This window comes from Mchenga conophoros, linkage group LG14 (assembly GCF_057382185.1).
Source record: "Mchenga conophoros isolate Kocher_MC1m ecotype Shallow Benthic linkage group LG14, M_conophoros_male_GT1.1, whole genome shotgun sequence".
Taxonomy (NCBI): domain Eukaryota; kingdom Metazoa; phylum Chordata; class Actinopteri; order Cichliformes; family Cichlidae; genus Mchenga; species Mchenga conophoros.
Window position 1 is genome coordinate 37,331,894 of NC_140539.1, and position 18,956 is coordinate 37,350,849.

Below are 18,956 nucleotides of genomic sequence, written 5' to 3' on the forward strand. Positions count from 1 at the left end.
CAAAGACAACTCAGTGACGGCAGCCTTCACCTAAACACACACAAACACACCTCAGACGGGCAACGAACAGAAACGCAAATATTTCTTCTAGCAACAGAAGAAAATATTAAAAGGTGAATCATGTAGCTCGACAGAGATGAAGGACGAATAAAGGAACTCGTGTGTGTGTGTGTGTGTGTGTGTGTGTGTGTGTGTGTGTGTGAGAGAGAGAGTGTGTGAGAATGTGGCCAAACAGGAGTTTGAGGCCAGCCCAGTTGCCCAGCAGCAGACAGCATTGTCACACTAAAATGCTCTTCCTGCCCCTCCTCCTGCTCACTACATGCTGTGCGCTTTTACCTTATAAGGAAACGCATTTAACTGCCTGTCACCACGACAATGGTGATGTAAGAGGGCAGCAAGGTGCACCCCCCGCCGACACTCACAGGCAAAGAATGGACCTGCATGAAGAGATTTAAAATAAATGATATCACACACAGGCGTGCACTTTCCATTTGCAGCTACCTGTGTGTGTGTGTGTGTGTGTGTGTGTGTGTGTGTGTGTACGACTGCAGGAATGTGAAACATGGAGCCACAGTCCACCTTCTTGTCTCCTCCCTTTGCTTCCTAAGAAGCAACAGAAACAAACAGAAGATAACGAGCAGAAAGACGGGCGCTTAAAGCCGCGGGACGAGAACGAGTTTGGTTGGAGACGTTAAAAAGTTTGCTCCCAACATCCTACCAGTGACAGCAGGCCTGGGTCAACGAGCATGGGTGGCTAAGGGAGTGCACACATGTCCTTAAATAGCCTCGACTCCCACGAACGTTCCTGAGTTTAATATTTAACTTCTTGTTCACTTTTTTTGCTCCTCTGTTAGTTTCAATAAACCTCATCATGAAGAAACACTGAGCTTAGAAAGGAGATATCTGACTAATATGGCAGCCAACGGAACAAAAGAAAAAGCTGGTTACTCGTTAACAAAACAAGGAACACACTCACACTGTCAAACCTGAGCACAATCTAAAGGAAGCGATTAAACACTGTCCTCACAAACATCTGTTAATCAAAGCTAACGTGACAGTGTGTGTGTCATTAGCACCGCTAGAAGCAGTGGCCCTTGTTTCTTGGGAGGCTGATGTTCACACAGCTGTGGGAAATGTGATGATGTGTGGCGGCTGAATGCAAACTTTAAATGTGTCGTGGGCTGTGTTAATCTATGGCATCCAGTCAATCAGTGGCCGACATCACTCTAATCAATGACAGTTCTTTGTCTTCTTTCTACAGCCCCGCAGAGTCGACGCTCTGGTGTGGTTAAATCACTAACGCCATCTCACTGACGCTGATAGAGTTCAGCTGTGTTACTGCAGCAGGCAGGAAAAAGGATGTGACAGCTACTGATAACTTAATAACTTTAGCACTAACAAAGGAAGTGACGGTACCAAAGATGCAGGAAATACTGGAGCTGAAACCAACACATGGATCATTTGCTGTAAGAGCCATTTAGTGTTTATGTGAGGTGATATATAGTAAACTGAACTCTGACCAAACTGAAACCAAACAGAACAGCTCAAAGTTATAAAAGTCAGCGTGTTATAAAAGAGACGAAGAATGGAAACGTAGATTTGGGAGGCTGTTCTATAAGAAAAACCAAAATAAAACAGGAAATTCATTTTAATAAATTCAGAAAGAGTTAAATAAAAATCAGATCTCAAAATGTTCAACATGAAATGAGTTATTTTTATGCACCGTCCCCACAGACTGTAGGAACTTCCTGATGCTGAGCTCAGAGGGTCCAAACCTGCACCCAGAGCAGCACATTGTTTGTTCCTCCGAGTTTCCGCTTGTTGATGACCCTACAAGCCACCCACACACACACACCCACACGGTCCCGCTCAGTCACACATTCCTGAGCTCACCCTGCCCTTTATAGCTTTGTGAATCACCAGCACTGTGACTCTGACACACACACACACTAAGCTGATCCTGAAGCAAATCAGCATGTAAATGGACATTACTGTAAGGAGCCTTTGATCAGAAACACGTGCTTTAACTCGCACATTAAACAAATATGTCCGTCTGCCTTCTTTCATCTGCCTCCGAGTGATGCTGAAAACGAGTCTGTGCATCTGTTGCTTCTGGGCTCGGCTGCTGTATTATCAGGCCGCTCTAACAGCTCCCAGAAAAGCCTTCAGCTGAGCGTCAAAGGTGCTAACAGGGACTAGAAGGAGCGGCCATATTGCTTCCACAGCAATACAAAAACCCGAACGATCAGGCTCCTTCATGAGGTGACCTGAAACATCCCACAGTTCTGCTCCAAGGGTTTGATTTTGCTATAAAAATAAAACTATACACACAATTTAATTCGATCAGTCTCCACGTCAGACACAGAGGCAGCTTAAGAGACAACTGTGTGTGCAACCAGCAGTTAACTTGATAATTACCTATATTAACCGATTCATTTAAATCTAGAAACTATTGTGAGAGAAAGTTCGGCTCCTCCTTCTCTGGATTTATGTCTTTGCCCAGTTCAACATCTTGTAAACCCAAAATGGTTGCACAGTGGTGATCATGAATCCACACACACTCCTCCCACACTAACCTAAAACCTTAAGTTGATTTAATGCAGTGATCCTCATGCCCCAGATACACTCGTGAGGCTGAGCTCTTAAAAAACACACCAGCACACAGTAGACGCAGCACCCCCCTCTGAGCCCCTCAGGGTGCAGGGCTCAGTCAAGGCAGCTACCACTGTGCACAGGTCGGGTCTGTTGGGAGGGGGCTCCGAAAACTCAATGTAATCCTTTTAAAATGACTTTCATATTACAGCATCCCCCACTTGTCCTGCAGCTATGGAGCAGCCAGGATGTGCAGACAGTGAATCAGTGACAGTCTGATCCTCTCGACCACTTTCTCTGTCTGCAGACAAAAGCTGCTTGATTAGAACTGTGTACAAAATCAACACTCACTCATTCAAATTAGGATTATGTTGTATGCAAAAATCAGACGCCTCTTTTAAAACAAACTCAGTTTTTACAAAACGCATTTGAGTCAAATCTGTTAACAGTGGATTATTCTGTGGAGCCGGACACGAGCGACAACCTTCTGAGAAATGAATGATGTGCCAGAAACTGCAGTTCCTCTACTGTCCACTTGAGTCAGTCCCCACAGACTCCCGTATTAAAACTTTACAGTGAAAATAAACACATTTACAGCCTGCTACAACAACCCGGTTTGGTTGCTATGGAGACCATCTTCCTAACAACAGTCAGCTGTTTAACTAGAATTAAAACTAAAAGATTATTATGGGTGTAGTTGCTTTGACTGAGAGGTGGTGCTGATAAGGCTGCTGGACATCTGCTAGGCTTCATCTTGGCAACTTCAAAGCACTGAACTGGAGCTCCGGGCTGTGTTTGTGGTGCTGGAGCCTTTGGAAACATGCAATGAAACAAACGATACGAAACGATTTGGTGACTGAAGAAGTTCTATGATTTAAATTGTATGCAGCACAAATGTCTGTGGATGCAGCTTTCCAGCATTAGCTGATAATCTAAATGTGATCACGTCTGGCTTTATCAACACATACGCTGCTGAAAATCACAGCACCAAAAGATAAATAATAAAAAAAACAAAATCACAGTTCAAACCGACGACTACGCCCATCTTTCATATAGCCTCCATGGCCAGATCCTTCAGTTACACAGACATTCAAACTGTAACATCTCTTTAGCCTGTGGGGAAAATAGTATTTAACACAGCGTTCATATCAAAGCTCCGAGCAGGATGCTCCGATGGTGCTGCACGTCCAAGCTGCCTGGGATGAAAACGCTAGAAGAGCCAGATGCTGAACTTCCTCTTGAACGTTTGCACCTCAGCTGTGTTAGCGTTTATCTGGTTTCCTCCGCTTCACTTGTAAGAACTAAGCCTTGCGTCTCTCTGTGGCTTCTCAGATTTGAACGACCTTTGACACAGATCAAAAATAATCACATCTAAATTTTTGTACTTATGGGCGGCTGCAGCTGAAATCACAATTTACTCTTAATGTTGCCATATTTCATGGATTTTTTAGGTCTGCAACACATTTATTTGTACAGTAATGAAGTCTGAGTGTGTGGGAGGCTGAAGGTGAGAAAGCTGTTTGTAAGATGATGTAAGATTTTTATACTCGAGGTTTTTTTAGCCTTCGTGCCCCCTTTGGGAGTGAGATGCTGCTGGTGCAGACTAAGTGGCATCACAGCTGCTGATAAGCTAGTTTCTTTAAAACCTGTTATAAAATTCAATAAAGAAATCCTGATACATACTTTGGTCATGCAGCTTACCACGGTCGCCATATTAGCACCACAGCTCTGCTTAAGGGCTGTTGCTAAGCAACACAAGAGTACAGCATCTTATTTTTAGAAGGTTTAAAACGCATCTCAGGACCTGATGTCCAAAGAAAAACTATTCTGCTCTTTAAATATCTGCACTTCTGTCCTCCTGTCGTTTTACAAAGCAGAACATCTGGAAATTTGCACCGCTCCATGTTTGCATGGCTGCCAGACTGAAAGTAAAAATAACGCTTCAGCTTCAGAAAGGCGCTAAAATGTCAGCAGAGAAGCTGTGATACTGCGGTCGTGAGTTCAGCAGGAAATGCTGCGGCTTAAGAATCGAGCCCTCGTGTCTCCACAGCTCTCACACACACACACACACCAGATATAAAGCTATGCCACTATGAAGCTACTCCAGAGTATCCTGATGTGTGTTAACTGCACGTGCATGCTGCTGTGTGCTCCCACAGCACTGTGACTCAGAGGAGAGCCAACAGAGGGATCTTTGTTAACTGGGGGGGGAACGGTAGCTAAAATAATCCCCTGCAGGCCAGCTTTGATTGGATCAGACAGGATAGTAAGCTCGTGGCCGATGGCGCAGAGGACTTCCCTGACCCACATTGAGACCAGCGGCGAGTGGCGTGACTGTGCACTGCAGCAGCTGGATTCATATGTTAACTGACAGCTGAAAATACTTTAAGAACAAAGTGATGAGAAAAAGACGGCCCCCTGCTGATTTAGCGTCGCTCTAACTACTTAATTGCTTCTGTTTTCTGTATGTAATAATTGTAAGCGTGCATGAAGACAAGTGTGCGTTATTCACAAACGTTTAACGCTGCTAATGTGACAGCTCAGATAAAAACTGGAGGCCAATTATTCCCTGTTGTGTGCTTCCATTCAGCGTACAGTCGGCCTGATCTGCAGGCATTCCCTCCGCTCTTTGCCCGCCATCTGGTCCATTAACGCAGGGGTGACACACAGACACAGTATCTGTCTGTCTCTCTGGCCTGACTCAGAGGACTCGTCTGACTGTTTGCGTGTGCAGTGACTTTATATTTAAAAACCACACAAACCTCAGAGCCTTCCTTCCCCTTTATTCACTACTACGACTCCTGAGAAGTGAACTCGGAGCTGCAGTTCCATCGTCTTTGCTCTTTACAGCTGAGGCCTTTACATCGATAACTGCATTTTTAAGTTCAATGAACAGATTATTTCTCCATGCTTATGCTATTAAAAGGAGACTTGGACTCTAGAGTAGCTTTGCATGATTCACAGATCAAAATAATCCTCATTTAGAACTCCAGTCTGAAACGAGGCATCTTAACTCCTTGTCTTTCAAGCAGGCTTCTTTCTGATTGGCTGTCCATCATAAAAAGGTTTAAACAGCAGGTGGGTGGGGTTTTAAGACTGCCTGAGATGACCATATAAGGATTTTCTGCAGTCTGTGACATCAGATGAAACTGACTGAAGTCTCACTATTTAATACGAGCATCGTCACCACAGAAACTGAGGAAAAAGACAATTTCTGAGCACATGTTGGGTCATATCTGACTGAAAAAAAATAATATTTCTTTCCAAAAATCGTCTTTATTAAGTTGCAGCAGAAAAAGTAAAGAAGATTAACCGTTTCCCACTTTTCAGTTCAGGCCCTGAGGCCCAAAGCAGCAGCATGTTTGGAGCCTCGACTTCTCAGCTGCATAAACTGACAATGAACCTGCAGTAGATGTTTATCAGCCATCTGTCTTTAGCTCTCTGCATTTCGCTGCCTGCGAGTCTAAATCCAGTCTTACACTAACAGGCTGACATAATCCTTTAAAATACATGATTTCCTGCTTCCATCTTCACTTCTGCTCCTGTTCTCTGCAGAACAATCAGGAACCAATTTAAAGTCTTCATTTCAGTTAAACCCCACTGCACAGACCACTTGTGTTCATTCCAGTCATCCAAAGCTTTAGCCTCAGATTCTCGGCGGGACCCTCCTCATGAACAGGCTGAAGCTACGATCAGGCCCCGGGCTGGTCTTGAAGATGCCTGAGCAAAAGCATACCCCCACACTGCCCACTGCTACAATCACATCGATGCAAAATAACACATTTAGAAGAGCCATTGGCCAAAAGGCCTAAAAATAGCAGCAATGTCTCTCCTTTTGTCTGATTCTGTTGCCTTAACGACACTGGCTAAGACAGAAGGGGAAAAAAGAGAAAATAAATTCAGAGAATCACAGTGCAGAGGAAAAGTGCTGCGCGGGATTATCAGGGGAACCGAGCACCCGCGCTTTAAATGAGCACACCACAACCTGAAGGCCAGGCACAATCAGTAAATATTTAATGCGCCTTTTATGTGCCCTGAAACCAACACAGGCTCCACTGATACCCCGCTGAAAGGTTTCTGCTTCAGGTGTACAAGCAGTCCCAAATTTACCTTAAAATTCTGCGCCAAGCATAACAATGGCCTGACAGTCATTTCCATGTGCCTGTCTAATCGCTATGCATTCGCTACAATGAGAAATTAAAAACGCTATATGGATGCTTTACGTGAGTCTGGGTGGACTGGCATGGCGGTTTGTCAGAATTAGCAGCAGAAAAATGATACTGATCCCAGCAGAGTCAACTCTTTGTACATTTCTTGGAAAGCAAGACACTTCTGTGTGTGTGTGTGTGTGTGTGTGTGTGTGTGTGTGTGTGTCCCCGTCCCTGCAGGGTTCTCCTCTTCACCTCTTCGCCCAGTGTCCCAGTTTGAAAGCTGTTAAATAAAACAACAGGAGCTCTCGGAGGAAATCGGAGACAAGCGCGCAGGAAACAAACACGCGCATGCACAATTAGATTGAATCATGCTCTGTTTGCCTCATCGTCACTCCTCTTACTGAGTTTTTAAAGTCATAGATCGAGGCACTGGTCTCGACACCACAACAAAGACTAACCGATGTCTGCAGAGCTTCATCGGGTGATTCCCCATCAGGGTCGAGTTCGGTTCAGAGTTTCCACAAAAAAAAAGGCAACAAATACAAGAAAACATCCATGATTCAGTTCACTCATCACTGATTAGGATGCCTCAGGTGTATTAATGACTCTGCAAAAATATGTAACTTTTTTACCATTTCATTTTTTCATGTTTGACAATCTACTCTCTACAACTAACCAGGCTAGTGCCGAGCCTTCCTTGTGCTTCTATAATGGGACTCTAACAGAGCGTGGTGCAGGTGTGCCATGTCACTAAGATCAACGTCTAGCCCACAATCTCTCAGGTAGCCGAGCAGCACTGACCGATGTTGGCGAGGACAACAAAGGTTTAAATCAAAGTAAACAAAATTTCCCAGCTGCCCATCTCATCCAGCTTAACCGTGCTTAGTTTCTTAGTTTAAATCTCTGGATGCTTTATTGTCATTCATGTCCAGGTGACAGCAGCGGTTTCTTTAAAGCCGGTCTAATTGTGTCAGAGCTCTGCAGCCGTCAGACTGTGAGGCAGTGGAAACTCCAAATCCAGCTAAACATGCTATCCAGATGTGTGTCTAAGACCCAGATGTAGCGCGAGGCTTTACCATCCCAGCTCGCGTTCTGTTACTACACTAGTACTGTGTGTGTTTGTGTGCGTTTTCTTATCTCGCTCACACACCCAGACCAGAGGGAGAATAACCTGTTTAGGTGTGGCTAAACATTCAGCTCTCCATCAGGTATTATTCTACAGAACAAAAATATTATTGGAAGACCCGTTTTCTCTTTAAGGTTATGACCTGAAAGCAGCAAAGATGATCAGCTGTGCACAGCTGCTCTAGTTCAAGTCCCCATGAAATCCATCCGAGCGTAAACAAAGGTGATTGGAGCAGTTTAAAACGTATTTGTTAGCATTCTGTCTCATTTAAAACACCCTCGTTCATATTTGTTCAACCTAAATCACAGCCAATCTGGACTATCATGTGCCTATTAATCCCTCTCCCCACCTATCTGTCAGATTTGGGTATAAGCTTGTCATCGGAGCCTGGATGTAATCTCTGAGCGGGCAACAGCAGCTGCAAACAGATGTTGCCATACGACCACACGGGCCTCCAGGAGACGACCTGAAAAATACAAATTTAACCCATTTCCATACAAACATTTCGGACAATTTCAGGAGAATCTGGCTCGCATACTCTGCATAGTTTTCCCTTCTCACATGCAGTGAACAGCAGGAAATAATCTGCTTTAAACAGTCACATTACTGTCTGTGAAGGTTCTGTGTTCTGTGAAGTCACATTACTGGAAACTCTCCACCCAGCTCAGGTGAGTGAACACGAAGGAAGGCACCCAGTCGTTGACTTTCTGTACTGGGACCTAACCTCTGCTCTGACATTTGCACTTCCACGGGCACCTCAGTCAAGAAATGTGTAGAAAAGTTCAGAGCTGCAGTGCAAGTGCGAAAACTGCTTCAGCCAACACTTATGTCTGCAAGTGCTGACACGCTGAGGTCTGATCTGCACCGAAATATCACCCATTTCACAAGAATCACACCTACTCTTTAAAAACAACCTGCTAATTTGAGTCACGGGCAGGTGAGCGACACAGATCTCACCAATAAACAGACAAATAAAAAGAAGGCTGTTTTTTAGCTGATGACGCATCTGTAGAGTCCCTGCAATGTCAGGTTTGCTGAAATAAACTAATAGGAAGAAAAAGGAGGAAGCTTTTAAAGCATATTTGTTTAGTTCTGCAATTCTTTGCACTGACAAAGCAACACCAACCATATACACATGCATTGTTTCACACTGAAAATGGCACCTTAAAAGTGCCTCTTAAGACACATCCAACTATAGCCTCCAACGTAAGAAACAAAACCACGCGTCGGCCGCTCCGTGGCTGCAGACGGCAGTCTGAAATAGCAACAGTGAGAACAAGGTTTTGCTTCATGCTCCTCAATTTCTTTTATCAAATTTTCATCAAATTCCGACTCTCTCGCTCCCTCACCGGTGCAGGATGATGGCAGAGCTCTGAAGTGCTGTTTCCAAAAATAAAGAGGCTGCAGAGCGCTGTGCAGCCTCGCAGATACGGCAGCGTATGACTGCTTCCTGCACTCTGCAGCCATGGAGACAGGCGAGAGATGCTGGAGCAAGGGCAGGTATTGGAAGATACGTTTTCAGGGTCACCCAGCACCAACTAACTTGATCCTGCTGCTGTTTTGGTGATGCATGTTTGGTTTTTTATTATTAACTGCTGGCTTGACTGCAGATTTTGTCTGATGCCGAATCTCAATCAGGCGCATTCAGAGGTGATGCGAGCTAAGATTACTGTGGTCTTGAACACAGATGCAGTGTTTGAGGAACTTTTTCCAACACCACACTGTTCTCGGTTTGTTCCTCAGTTCATGCCCCCGGTTCCTGAACGCACCATGCAGAGCCGCTGTGCAGTGGGGGCGAGCACATCAGGAACTAGTGTTTAACTGTGCAGTGTTTACCAGCAGCCTCAAACAGACGAGCCCACAGCTATGGGGCTCTGCTGGTAATGGGGGGGGGGGGGGGGGGGGGGGGAACCTCACTTTTTAACTGCTCCCAACCCCCTGCACCAAGACCCACAATATAATGACGCCCCCACCCTTCACACACACACACACACCTAAACACACATTCCTTTCTTCTGCTGCTTTCCTCCAAACAACCCCCCCCCCCCCCCACCGGGTCTGCATTAGAACACACACATTGAAACAGAGGAAAGGCACATCCAGTGTTACTCTGTGCAAAACTTATGACATGAGGAGTGACGACCCTAAACCAAGGATCCGCTCAACATGAACCCCATTCATCAAAAATCATCAATTAATTGTTGCAGAATTGTTATTTGTACAAAAAGAACACGACTCATTTTGGTCGTGTCCCACCGTCAAATCACCGTCATCGACTGCAGATGATGAAATTAAGTGGGTTATGTGCATCTACATCAAGTTCATCAGACTGCAGAGAAAAAGGAGGAACACCACCAGCTGTAGTCCAAGATGGTGGAGTCTGAGTTCATCCACAGGACTGGAGACTTGAGATCGATTATCTTCAACAGTTTGGTTCACTAACAAAATGCAAGTTAAAAATCTAATTAAATCCACAGCCCTAATCAAAGTACTTCCCCAAAACAAATGTTCCAACTGGGTAGTATTTAATAATTCCACCGTTTACACGCCCACAAGCTCAGTGATCTCCACCACTGAGGCTTTTCAGCTCCACTCTTTACTCAAATGAACTTTAGTCTTGCGAAATGAAACATTTAAGAGTGTTTTAACTAGACACCAACTGTCAGAAGCTAAATGAGCACAGGTCACATCGCAAGACAGTTGACATTTCTAGCACACATTTGGTTTGGGTTTCAGAAAGTCACACCCCGACCACAGCCTGAAGTTTCCATTAACTGATTCATTTAAAAAGGAAGAAAACGATAGTAGCACCCAAAGCTGAGGGGGGCTCGTCAAATACAGAACTGAAACAGCAAGGCTGAAATCTGCAGAGGTTTTGCATGTGCTCTTGATAAGTGGCTAAACAGCACCTCACAGCTATCAGATTGTAGTGTAGAGAAAACTTTACCATGATGCAAAGCATTAGATTCGATTAGATGTCAATAGAAATATTGGACCTTGAACTGCTAACAGCTTAACACAACGGAAAGTGGATAAAAGAACTTGCAGAGAACCAGTGCGTTCCCCTCAAATCCCATTGTAAAGGATGCACTTAAGGGGGTCCTAAGCTCCGAGTTAAAGACCATCAACATGCAAACTGGCAGGAAACCAAACGGAAATTCTTAGTCTCCATTGTTGCCAATTTCAATTCATCACTGGGAAATGCTATTTACTAATCCTCATAACTATGCGCAATAGCCAAGAAGCAAGCTTGTGAACAGCCACAATTAGTAAGAGATCCGAGGTTATGTCAGCCAGAAACTGAACCCGGGGATTTGTGGTCTCCACGACATTCAGACAAACTCGAGTCCCGAAACACAAAGACTGTGGGAGGCAAACGGACCGTAAAGACAGACACATTAGGCTCCACCGCCTCTACACACAGGCCTACAGCTGACCAACATCAATAGCAGCCCTGGGCTTCACGGGTGCTATGATCTCACAGCTGATTGGATGATGTGACGGCCAATGACTGATCTGCACTTTGAACTTGACTGCTGCTCTAGAAAGAAACTAAATGGTTCCAAAGTGCAGCCAATGAAGTTAAAACAGTTTCTACAAAAAATATTTTTTGGCGCCATGACTTCCGCCACATCGTAACTGCCTTCAACCCCACCCCCTCGAGCAAGTACCCTTTGCCCCCAAGGAAAGTTCTCTTTTCCACCACACCGACCACATCTGCAATCCCCCCCCCCAATCCCAGGCAAAAACAGGCCACCCCGCCCTCCTTTAGTCCAAAACCCCCTCCCACTGGCCTAACAGGCTATAACAGGCCACCAAAGGAATGTTTCCCCCTGCGTGCTCTCTCACCGCCGCCAATGGCAGAACAGAGAGGAAGACAAAGGGGGAAATGGAGAGGGGTACATTCCTCGCTGCTCGCTCTGACTGTCTGCGTGACTGACTGGTTTGTTGTTCAGGTTCACAAGCTGATTCTGGGTCACGGTCAGCTGTGGCACAGGCCTTTCCCACAGCTGACCTGGAAGCAGCTGGTAGCAAGAGAATAACTGAAAACTGCATTTCCATCACCTCCCATCGAAAAGGTCAACTGGATGTACGATTAAAACAAGAGGGCACAAATTTACAGCCTCAACTAATCCATCTGCTTCAAGCACACGGAGCACTGAAACTACACCAGGACCATCACGACGAGGCCTCACTAATCATTATTTTATTGCTACCCACCTTAAGTGCTGCTTACTTTTACAGGCCAATGACTGTTTACGCTTTAAATAAGAAATAAATAAATTTAAAAAAAGATAAAGATGCCCTTTACAAGTCCGCAGAGCTCATAATCTCTTTAAATATTATAACGCGAATGGCAGCAAACTCCAGCCTGCTCTCATTCACAGGGCGTCGAATCCTGACATTTTGTAAAACCTGCTGCTGTTTCACTGATAAGCACAGAGTGGCCTTTGGTGCCACAATGCAAACTGTCATAAAAGGAGGGCGCAAAGGTTACCCTCTCATATAGTTAGTAAGTGCAGTTTTTAACATTCAAGGTTAATGATGATGATGATGATAATAATAAAAGTTAACCAGGAAACTTTTAATCCCTAAACTTTCCAGGTGACGGGAAGCAAATGTGAAAGCAAACAAACATAAAAAAAGTTGTAAACAACAACTTTCCAACAGGGACATGAACATGGACTCTTCTGATGCACCTACAGCGTGCCGTCTTTAAAAAGACCGCCAACATCTCTCTGGTCCAAAAGCAACGTAGTCATTTGTGAAGACACTGACGCCAAAAGACAGTTTCTGTGCGTCTCTCTGCAAAGGGAACGTGTTGCCTAGTTTAAAGATTTTGTCCATTGAATGTGTGTTAACAATGAAATTCCAACAAAAACTGAAGTTTGGGGGGGGTGGAACAGCGCCGTTTTAACTAGAGACCAAAACAAGGAAGAGGTTTTGTGCCACCAGAGACAAGCAACCTCACTAACCTGTGTCATCATGTCGAGCAAGATCATCCACTGAAATCTAAAGTCGTAGATTCACAAAACAGGCAGCAAACTATTGTATCAGCTCCTTCACACGTAAAGAAATGAGCTTTTCTACATTTACTGTGAGCAAATACGAGACGTCTAACATCCAAACCAGGCTGGACCTTCTTTGTTTTGTTTTTTGTAATAGTTTCCATTCTTGGCCAAAAAATATATATATAACAAAGGATTACTCTCAAGGGACTTCCTGATTAAACAAAAGCTTTAACAAATATTGACAGCTATGAACACTGTCCATATTTATGTTTTCTGCCAATATCCCACAGCTATAATTCAATCAATTCTTCCATGTAAGAGACATAATTGCACCCAGTGTCCAAAAACTTAGACTCGAAGACTGACTGGCCAATAAAATCCCTTCTTCCCTGATACCACACGTACAGCTACAGTGCATCTGTGTCAGATAAGATATTCCGCTCCTGATTGGTTCACTGTGGTTTTATAGTTGGACAGCGTAACCAGCTGCCCACCTCCAACATAGTAACAGAGACAACAACACAGTACAGTCTAATTGTTTTGGTTTCGTTTTTACTGCATAAGATCATGGTTTGATTTCAGATCAGAACACTTTCTGATCCCTGACCTACTTGATGGCACAGGGATAGCTCAGTAGGTAAGAGTGGTGACCCCATGATCGGAAGGTCGGGGGTTCGAATCCACTGAACGGCTACCCTGAGGTACCGTCCCTACACACTGATCCCCGGGGGCCCAATGGCTGCCCACTGCTTCACTGAGTGAATGGGTTAAATACAGAGAGGAATTTCCCAACAGTATACATAATTATACTTTATAATAAATTGGATCTTATATACACTTGGTTTATTCTGAACTCTGAAAACCCTAAACATGAAAAACACATTTTTGGTGGTGACATCTTATAAAGCAGCTTTAATTGATCTCTACTTGAACACACGAGCTTCCTCCGATATCCGCCACACCCCAGGCCGATGGTTCCTTTTATTGTCTCCATACTGAGACAATGGTCACCATACTAGTGACCACGGCTGTTTAACAAACAGGCTTTTTAGCCAGACTCCTTCAGACATTTTCAGCTCCCTTCATTCCTTTAAATGTTGTTTTGAAGCAGGAAGGCAGGCTGGGAGAGGGGGGGAAGCAGCCTGGCAGCCTTTGCATGCAGTGTGGTGCAGGATGCATTGTTCGGTCCATTTGTCCTGACAAAAATGCCACTCACAGTTTGTCCTGAGCCAAAACCGGGCCATCTGAACTTTCTTCTCCTTCTTCCAGCCACACAGTCTCCACAGAAAGCATGCGAAAGTGGGCGGCAAAAGAACAAACTATCATTGTGCCCAGCTGCCCACCTTGCCAGCAATGGAAGAAAACTCAGTGTGCGTTTTGTGTTGTTAATGTGAGCACTTGTGTGTGTGTGGCGGGGGGGGATGGCTCACTGTAAACAAATTGCACTGCAGAACACATCTGCACCGAAACACATCAACTCTGATTGTAAAGGACTGTTTGTCTAAGAAATAAAAAGCATAATTAACACAGGTATAAAATCACCCCAATGAGCCACCTGACAGGTACTGTAAAATGGAAATGATTCCCCATCTACTGCCCACAACCCTTCAGTCAGTTACAAAGTCTGCATCCATATCACAATCAGTTCAGTACAAATTGGCTGTGAGATTGAAACGGCTGTCAGTGTAGGAAAATAAGCTCCGATAACCATCAGAGTCGGTGACCACAGCTGATTTACGAGAGGAAACATTTCCCAATCACTGCTCCGAGCTCCTGACAGGAGATGAGGGAAGAAAGGAAACTGGCATGTAGGTTTCTTTATTTTTGTCTCTTTGCAAAGAAGAAATCTTCACCTCGGCTCTTTCACTTGAAAAACATTTATCAGCTGCTGTTGTCCTTTTTGTGTGAACTATCCCAAAGCTAGTGGTGGGGCAAGTTTCCATTAACCTCAAAGTAGTATCACTTCGATAAATAAGAACAGCCCCTCTCTGGTGATGCCAAGTACTTTACTACTTTCCTCGTTAGCTCATCCACCCACCTGGCCCTGCCTCCTCCCTGCCACGTGACACAAAAAAGTATGCGCAGCCTAACTGTCGCTGAGGAGCTGGATTTGCATGAGCAGTCTGCCACAGCGGCAATAAAAAAAGCCTTCGGTGGCGTCACTGCGTACTTTGGCGTGTTTGGACGTGCGACCGAGCAGCGAGAAAGACTTAATTGCACGTTTGTCAGGCGAGGAGCTTCGTCTGTAACAAACTGCAATTTACTGGACTTGCGTGGGCTCGGTCCAGCTACTCTGGGGTGTTGAGAAATGTACGAAACGGACAACTACAAGGACAAACGCTGCTTCTGCCAAAGAGCTGAAATGACTCTCACAGGAGTCCTGAAACAAGTTATTCTGGTGCAGCATAAAGCCAAATGTCTTCTTTTCAAGCACCTCCTGCATTCGTTTCTCTTTTCTGGATTACTGAAAAGTTTCAGTGTTTGAGTGTCCTCGTGACTCGATTAGGTAGAGCTGCTCTGTGTCCCCAAAATAAAATAAAAAAAGGCCAAACTAATAAAAACCCAGCTGATTTTCCATTCTTATATCACTCAACACTGTCAATGGGCTGCAGGCAGCAGGATGGAAAATGTTGCTTGTGACACACTGCTCCTGTTTTTGACCTTTCAGACTCACCCCTCACACACACAGGGAGGACAAGCCATTCCCACACTCATTATAGCCATTTGTCTCGATATGCTTGCAGGAGGCATATCTACATTTTTGAGTAGTAACTGGCACAGTGAGTTTGAATGAATACACCACAGGAATTTGCCCTTGTACCCCTCCCTACCTCCATCACTCTGGCTAAATGTTTGGCATGGGGACGCGTCCCCAATCAACCAAATACCCATCAGCCTCCACTGCAGGACCCAACCTCAGCACAGGTCTGTACTGCAGGCCTCCGCTCTGTTAATGATTGTAGGAGAGGTTTTCCTTTACAAGAAACTTTGACCCGTGCGATGTGTGGGCAAACACGCAGAGCGCGCACAGAGTCGCCTAACCTCAGGTGGAGGGAGCGTGATGTCAGCGATGACTAAAATGCTGAGCGGCCTAACAGCAATGCAGGAGTCGAGGCTCGGCATGCCGTCACACCAACAAAAAGTATGTCAGTCATCCAGCCAGTCAATGAAAGAGATACTCTTAATCATTCCTCACTTCAAATTATCTTCCATTAGACCGCCTCGCCGCTCCCTTCTGAAGATTTAGAAGGTAAAGCATTTGATGTGGGAGCGGTTTAGTGGTGTGGTAAGAGCACGGGTGCATCACAGGGCGGGGTAATTAATCGGAAAGTATAAAGTGATTAGTTTGTCTGCATTCTTCTTCCCTACAAAGACCTAATTTGGGTTATTTTACACATCAAGTGCATCCGCTGAACTTCTTCACATCTGCTAGTCTGGACGCAGCAGCAGCTGTCACCCTCAACACCTTCTCATCTGAATTATATCCAAGTTTGGGAGGGCAATCGTACATCATTATAAGACTAATAATAATAATAATAATAATAATAATGGATACTTTATTGATCCCCATGGGGAAATTACTTGTTTTTCTCTGCATTTGACCCATTCACTCAGTGAAGCAGTGGGCAGCCCACTAAGCAGGCGCCCGGGGAGCAGTGTGTAGGGACGGTACCTTGCTCAGGGGTACCTCAGGGTAGCCGTTTAAGTTTAGGATTAATCATGTTACATAACCAAAATAATTGTATTTTTTCCATACTCAAGCAGCTCTAGTGTAACATCATTTATAACCACTTTGCAGAATATCAAGCAGTTCAAGAATAAAAAAGCTAGCTCAGCCATTGCTGAGGAGGAAGAAGAGAAAGATGAGTGGACAGGAAGGGGACCACGTTTCAGATTATTGAAAAGACTCAAAATGTTCTTATTGGGGTCAGAGTGTTGGTGATCTGTGAAGCTGAATAGCCAGATGCACTCACGGTGCCAACTGAGTGGTTTCATGTTATTTGGCTTCTCCACATTTTTGCTGAATAATCCTAAAGCTGGTTTAAATCTGCAGCTCAGGAAGTGGGCGTCCAGAGCTGAGAGAACCACTGTCACACCAGAGAGAAGTGCTCTGCTCGTACAGCATTACTGCTGACAGCTCAGCTTTATTTCATTTTAACACCTTAGCACTGTGGCTTGGGATTAAATAACCTCGATCATCACGGGATCTACAAATCACTATGTAATCATTTGTAACCGATCTCAGAATAGCTGCAATGACCAAAGCACTCTGAAGGATAGAAGAGAAAAAGTTAACCGCGAAAGAATTTCAGTTGCCCGCATATCACCCGAAGCATCTCTCGAAATGCTTGAGAATCCTCAACTTGAAATTCTCTGAATATCGGCCTTTAACGCCACAGTATCGGTCGGATCTTCCAACAATTTTATCGGCCTCCAACCAACCACACAAGCAGGCGTGCCAGGGAGGCGAGCCGCCTGCACGAAGCCTTCGTAAAGTCCGCTGTGCGGTTATCGTGAGGCTGAGCTGTCTGCACAATCACAGCGTGGATTTTTCTGCAACAATGTGGCGCCTTGTTTCCACTCAGAGGAGGGGGGAAAAAATCACATCTGAAGGAGTGAAAGCTGCAGCTAATATCACACACACACACTCAGGACTTTTCATTCAGTGATTTAGAGAGGAGGAAACCAGCTTATGTGGGGGGGCTTTGCACCGAGGAGTAGAGCTCGGAGGACCCCCGGGCTGAGGAGAGAGAAGGCGAATAGCACTGGGAGTAAATGCGGGGTTTGTGAAGCTACACCGAGGCCCACACTCGGTCTCTGACCTCCCCATCGCATCCTTCCTCCACTGCCATTTTTCTTTCTGCCCGCCTCCTCCGAGCCCGGCTCCACTCGGCCCAGCTGGGCCCCGAGACTTCGGCTGCCTTACCTTCCTCTGCTGCTTCTCCCAGGCCGGGTCCAGCAGCAGATCTCGGTCCCAGTCGTTCTCCTGCTCCATGTACGTTTGCGCCCCGCCGACGGTCGACTGGTTATTGGCAGCGTGATAATCTACCATGTCAGCAAAAGAAACCTGAGTGCGCCACGGAGAAACTGTCACAGGCAAAAATGTACAAAAATAAAAAATAAAAATGGGGGGGGGGAGAGCAAAGACGACCCAAATCAGAGAGGCGGGACGGGGAGGGATAACCGAGCCAGGAAAGAGTCCTTCTTCTCTCGCCGCTTCCAGCCGTGAGTGTTTTTAATGAGATGAATATCCGGTGTGTGCCGCTGCTGCTGTGTGAAGAAAAGCTCTGCTTCTAAACGGTGTGGCTGCTGGGAGGAACCGGCCGCTCCTACACACCGACACCGGCAAGCACGACCCACCGAGAAGACGCACTTCCGGTGAAGCCTTTCAAAATAAATCAGATGCGCGTCACCGTTCCTCTGATTACTTTCTTTAAAATTAATTATACGTTATTACTATTTCCTGTTGCACTGATTGCAAATCAGGGGCGCCACCAATGGGGAAATAGTGGGGGCACTGGCCTCCCCACAAAATTTGTTGGCAAGACCACTCTATGTTGGTAATAATTTCAATACATTTAATAAAGAGGAAGACACCCTACAATGAGTTGAAACGTTACCTTGTTATTAATCCTGCAATTTCATTCATTTGTATTGTGTCACTTTGTATGTCCCCTCACTATTTCCTGTCCTGGGCCACCTTGATATTTTTAGTGGTGCCACCCAAAATTCTGGAGGCGTTCATGTTGCAAATCCCTGTGTTTAAAAGTACTTCATATGCTTTTTGACTGAATTAAAGAGTAATCGTTTTTCTCCGGGGGGTTGTTGTTGTTGTTTAAGTGCACTAGGTAGATTTCCTCTTTCCCTAAAAGTCTAGTTATTCTTTTTAAATTAGTCTGTTAAGTCTGTGAAGGTTCTCACTCATCCAGGTCTTGGTAATCTGTGAAGCTTAGAAGGAAGAGCGACCGGACATCTTTAAGATTCTTTTCATTTCACCTCTCATTCCAGAAGCTTCATCAGTTCTAAGACCAAATGGTGAAGAGTCCCAGCTATATAAGCCCTAGTGGGAGTTGT

At 45.1% G+C, this 18,956-nt stretch overlaps 1 protein-coding gene across 5 annotated transcripts in view; it reads right to left on the reverse strand.

The window, feature by feature from the left end:
• LOC146560324 (alpha-actinin-4-like) overlaps positions 1–18,214 on the reverse strand; it is a 56,099-nt gene extending 37,885 nt beyond the window's left edge. For 3 of the 5 annotated variants that reach the window (XM_085244303.1, XM_085244304.1, XM_085244300.1), the window contains exon 1: positions 17,809–18,213. In XM_085244303.1, the coding sequence (XP_085100429.1) occupies positions 17,809–17,934 (126 nt within the window). In that variant the 5' untranslated portion in view covers positions 17,935–18,213. Of the gene's footprint in view, positions 1–17,808 lie in introns of all 5 variants that reach the window. The other 2 variants (XM_085244302.1, XM_085244301.1) reach the window with 2 other exon arrangements.
• Positions 18,215–18,956: the final 742 nt, after the last annotated feature.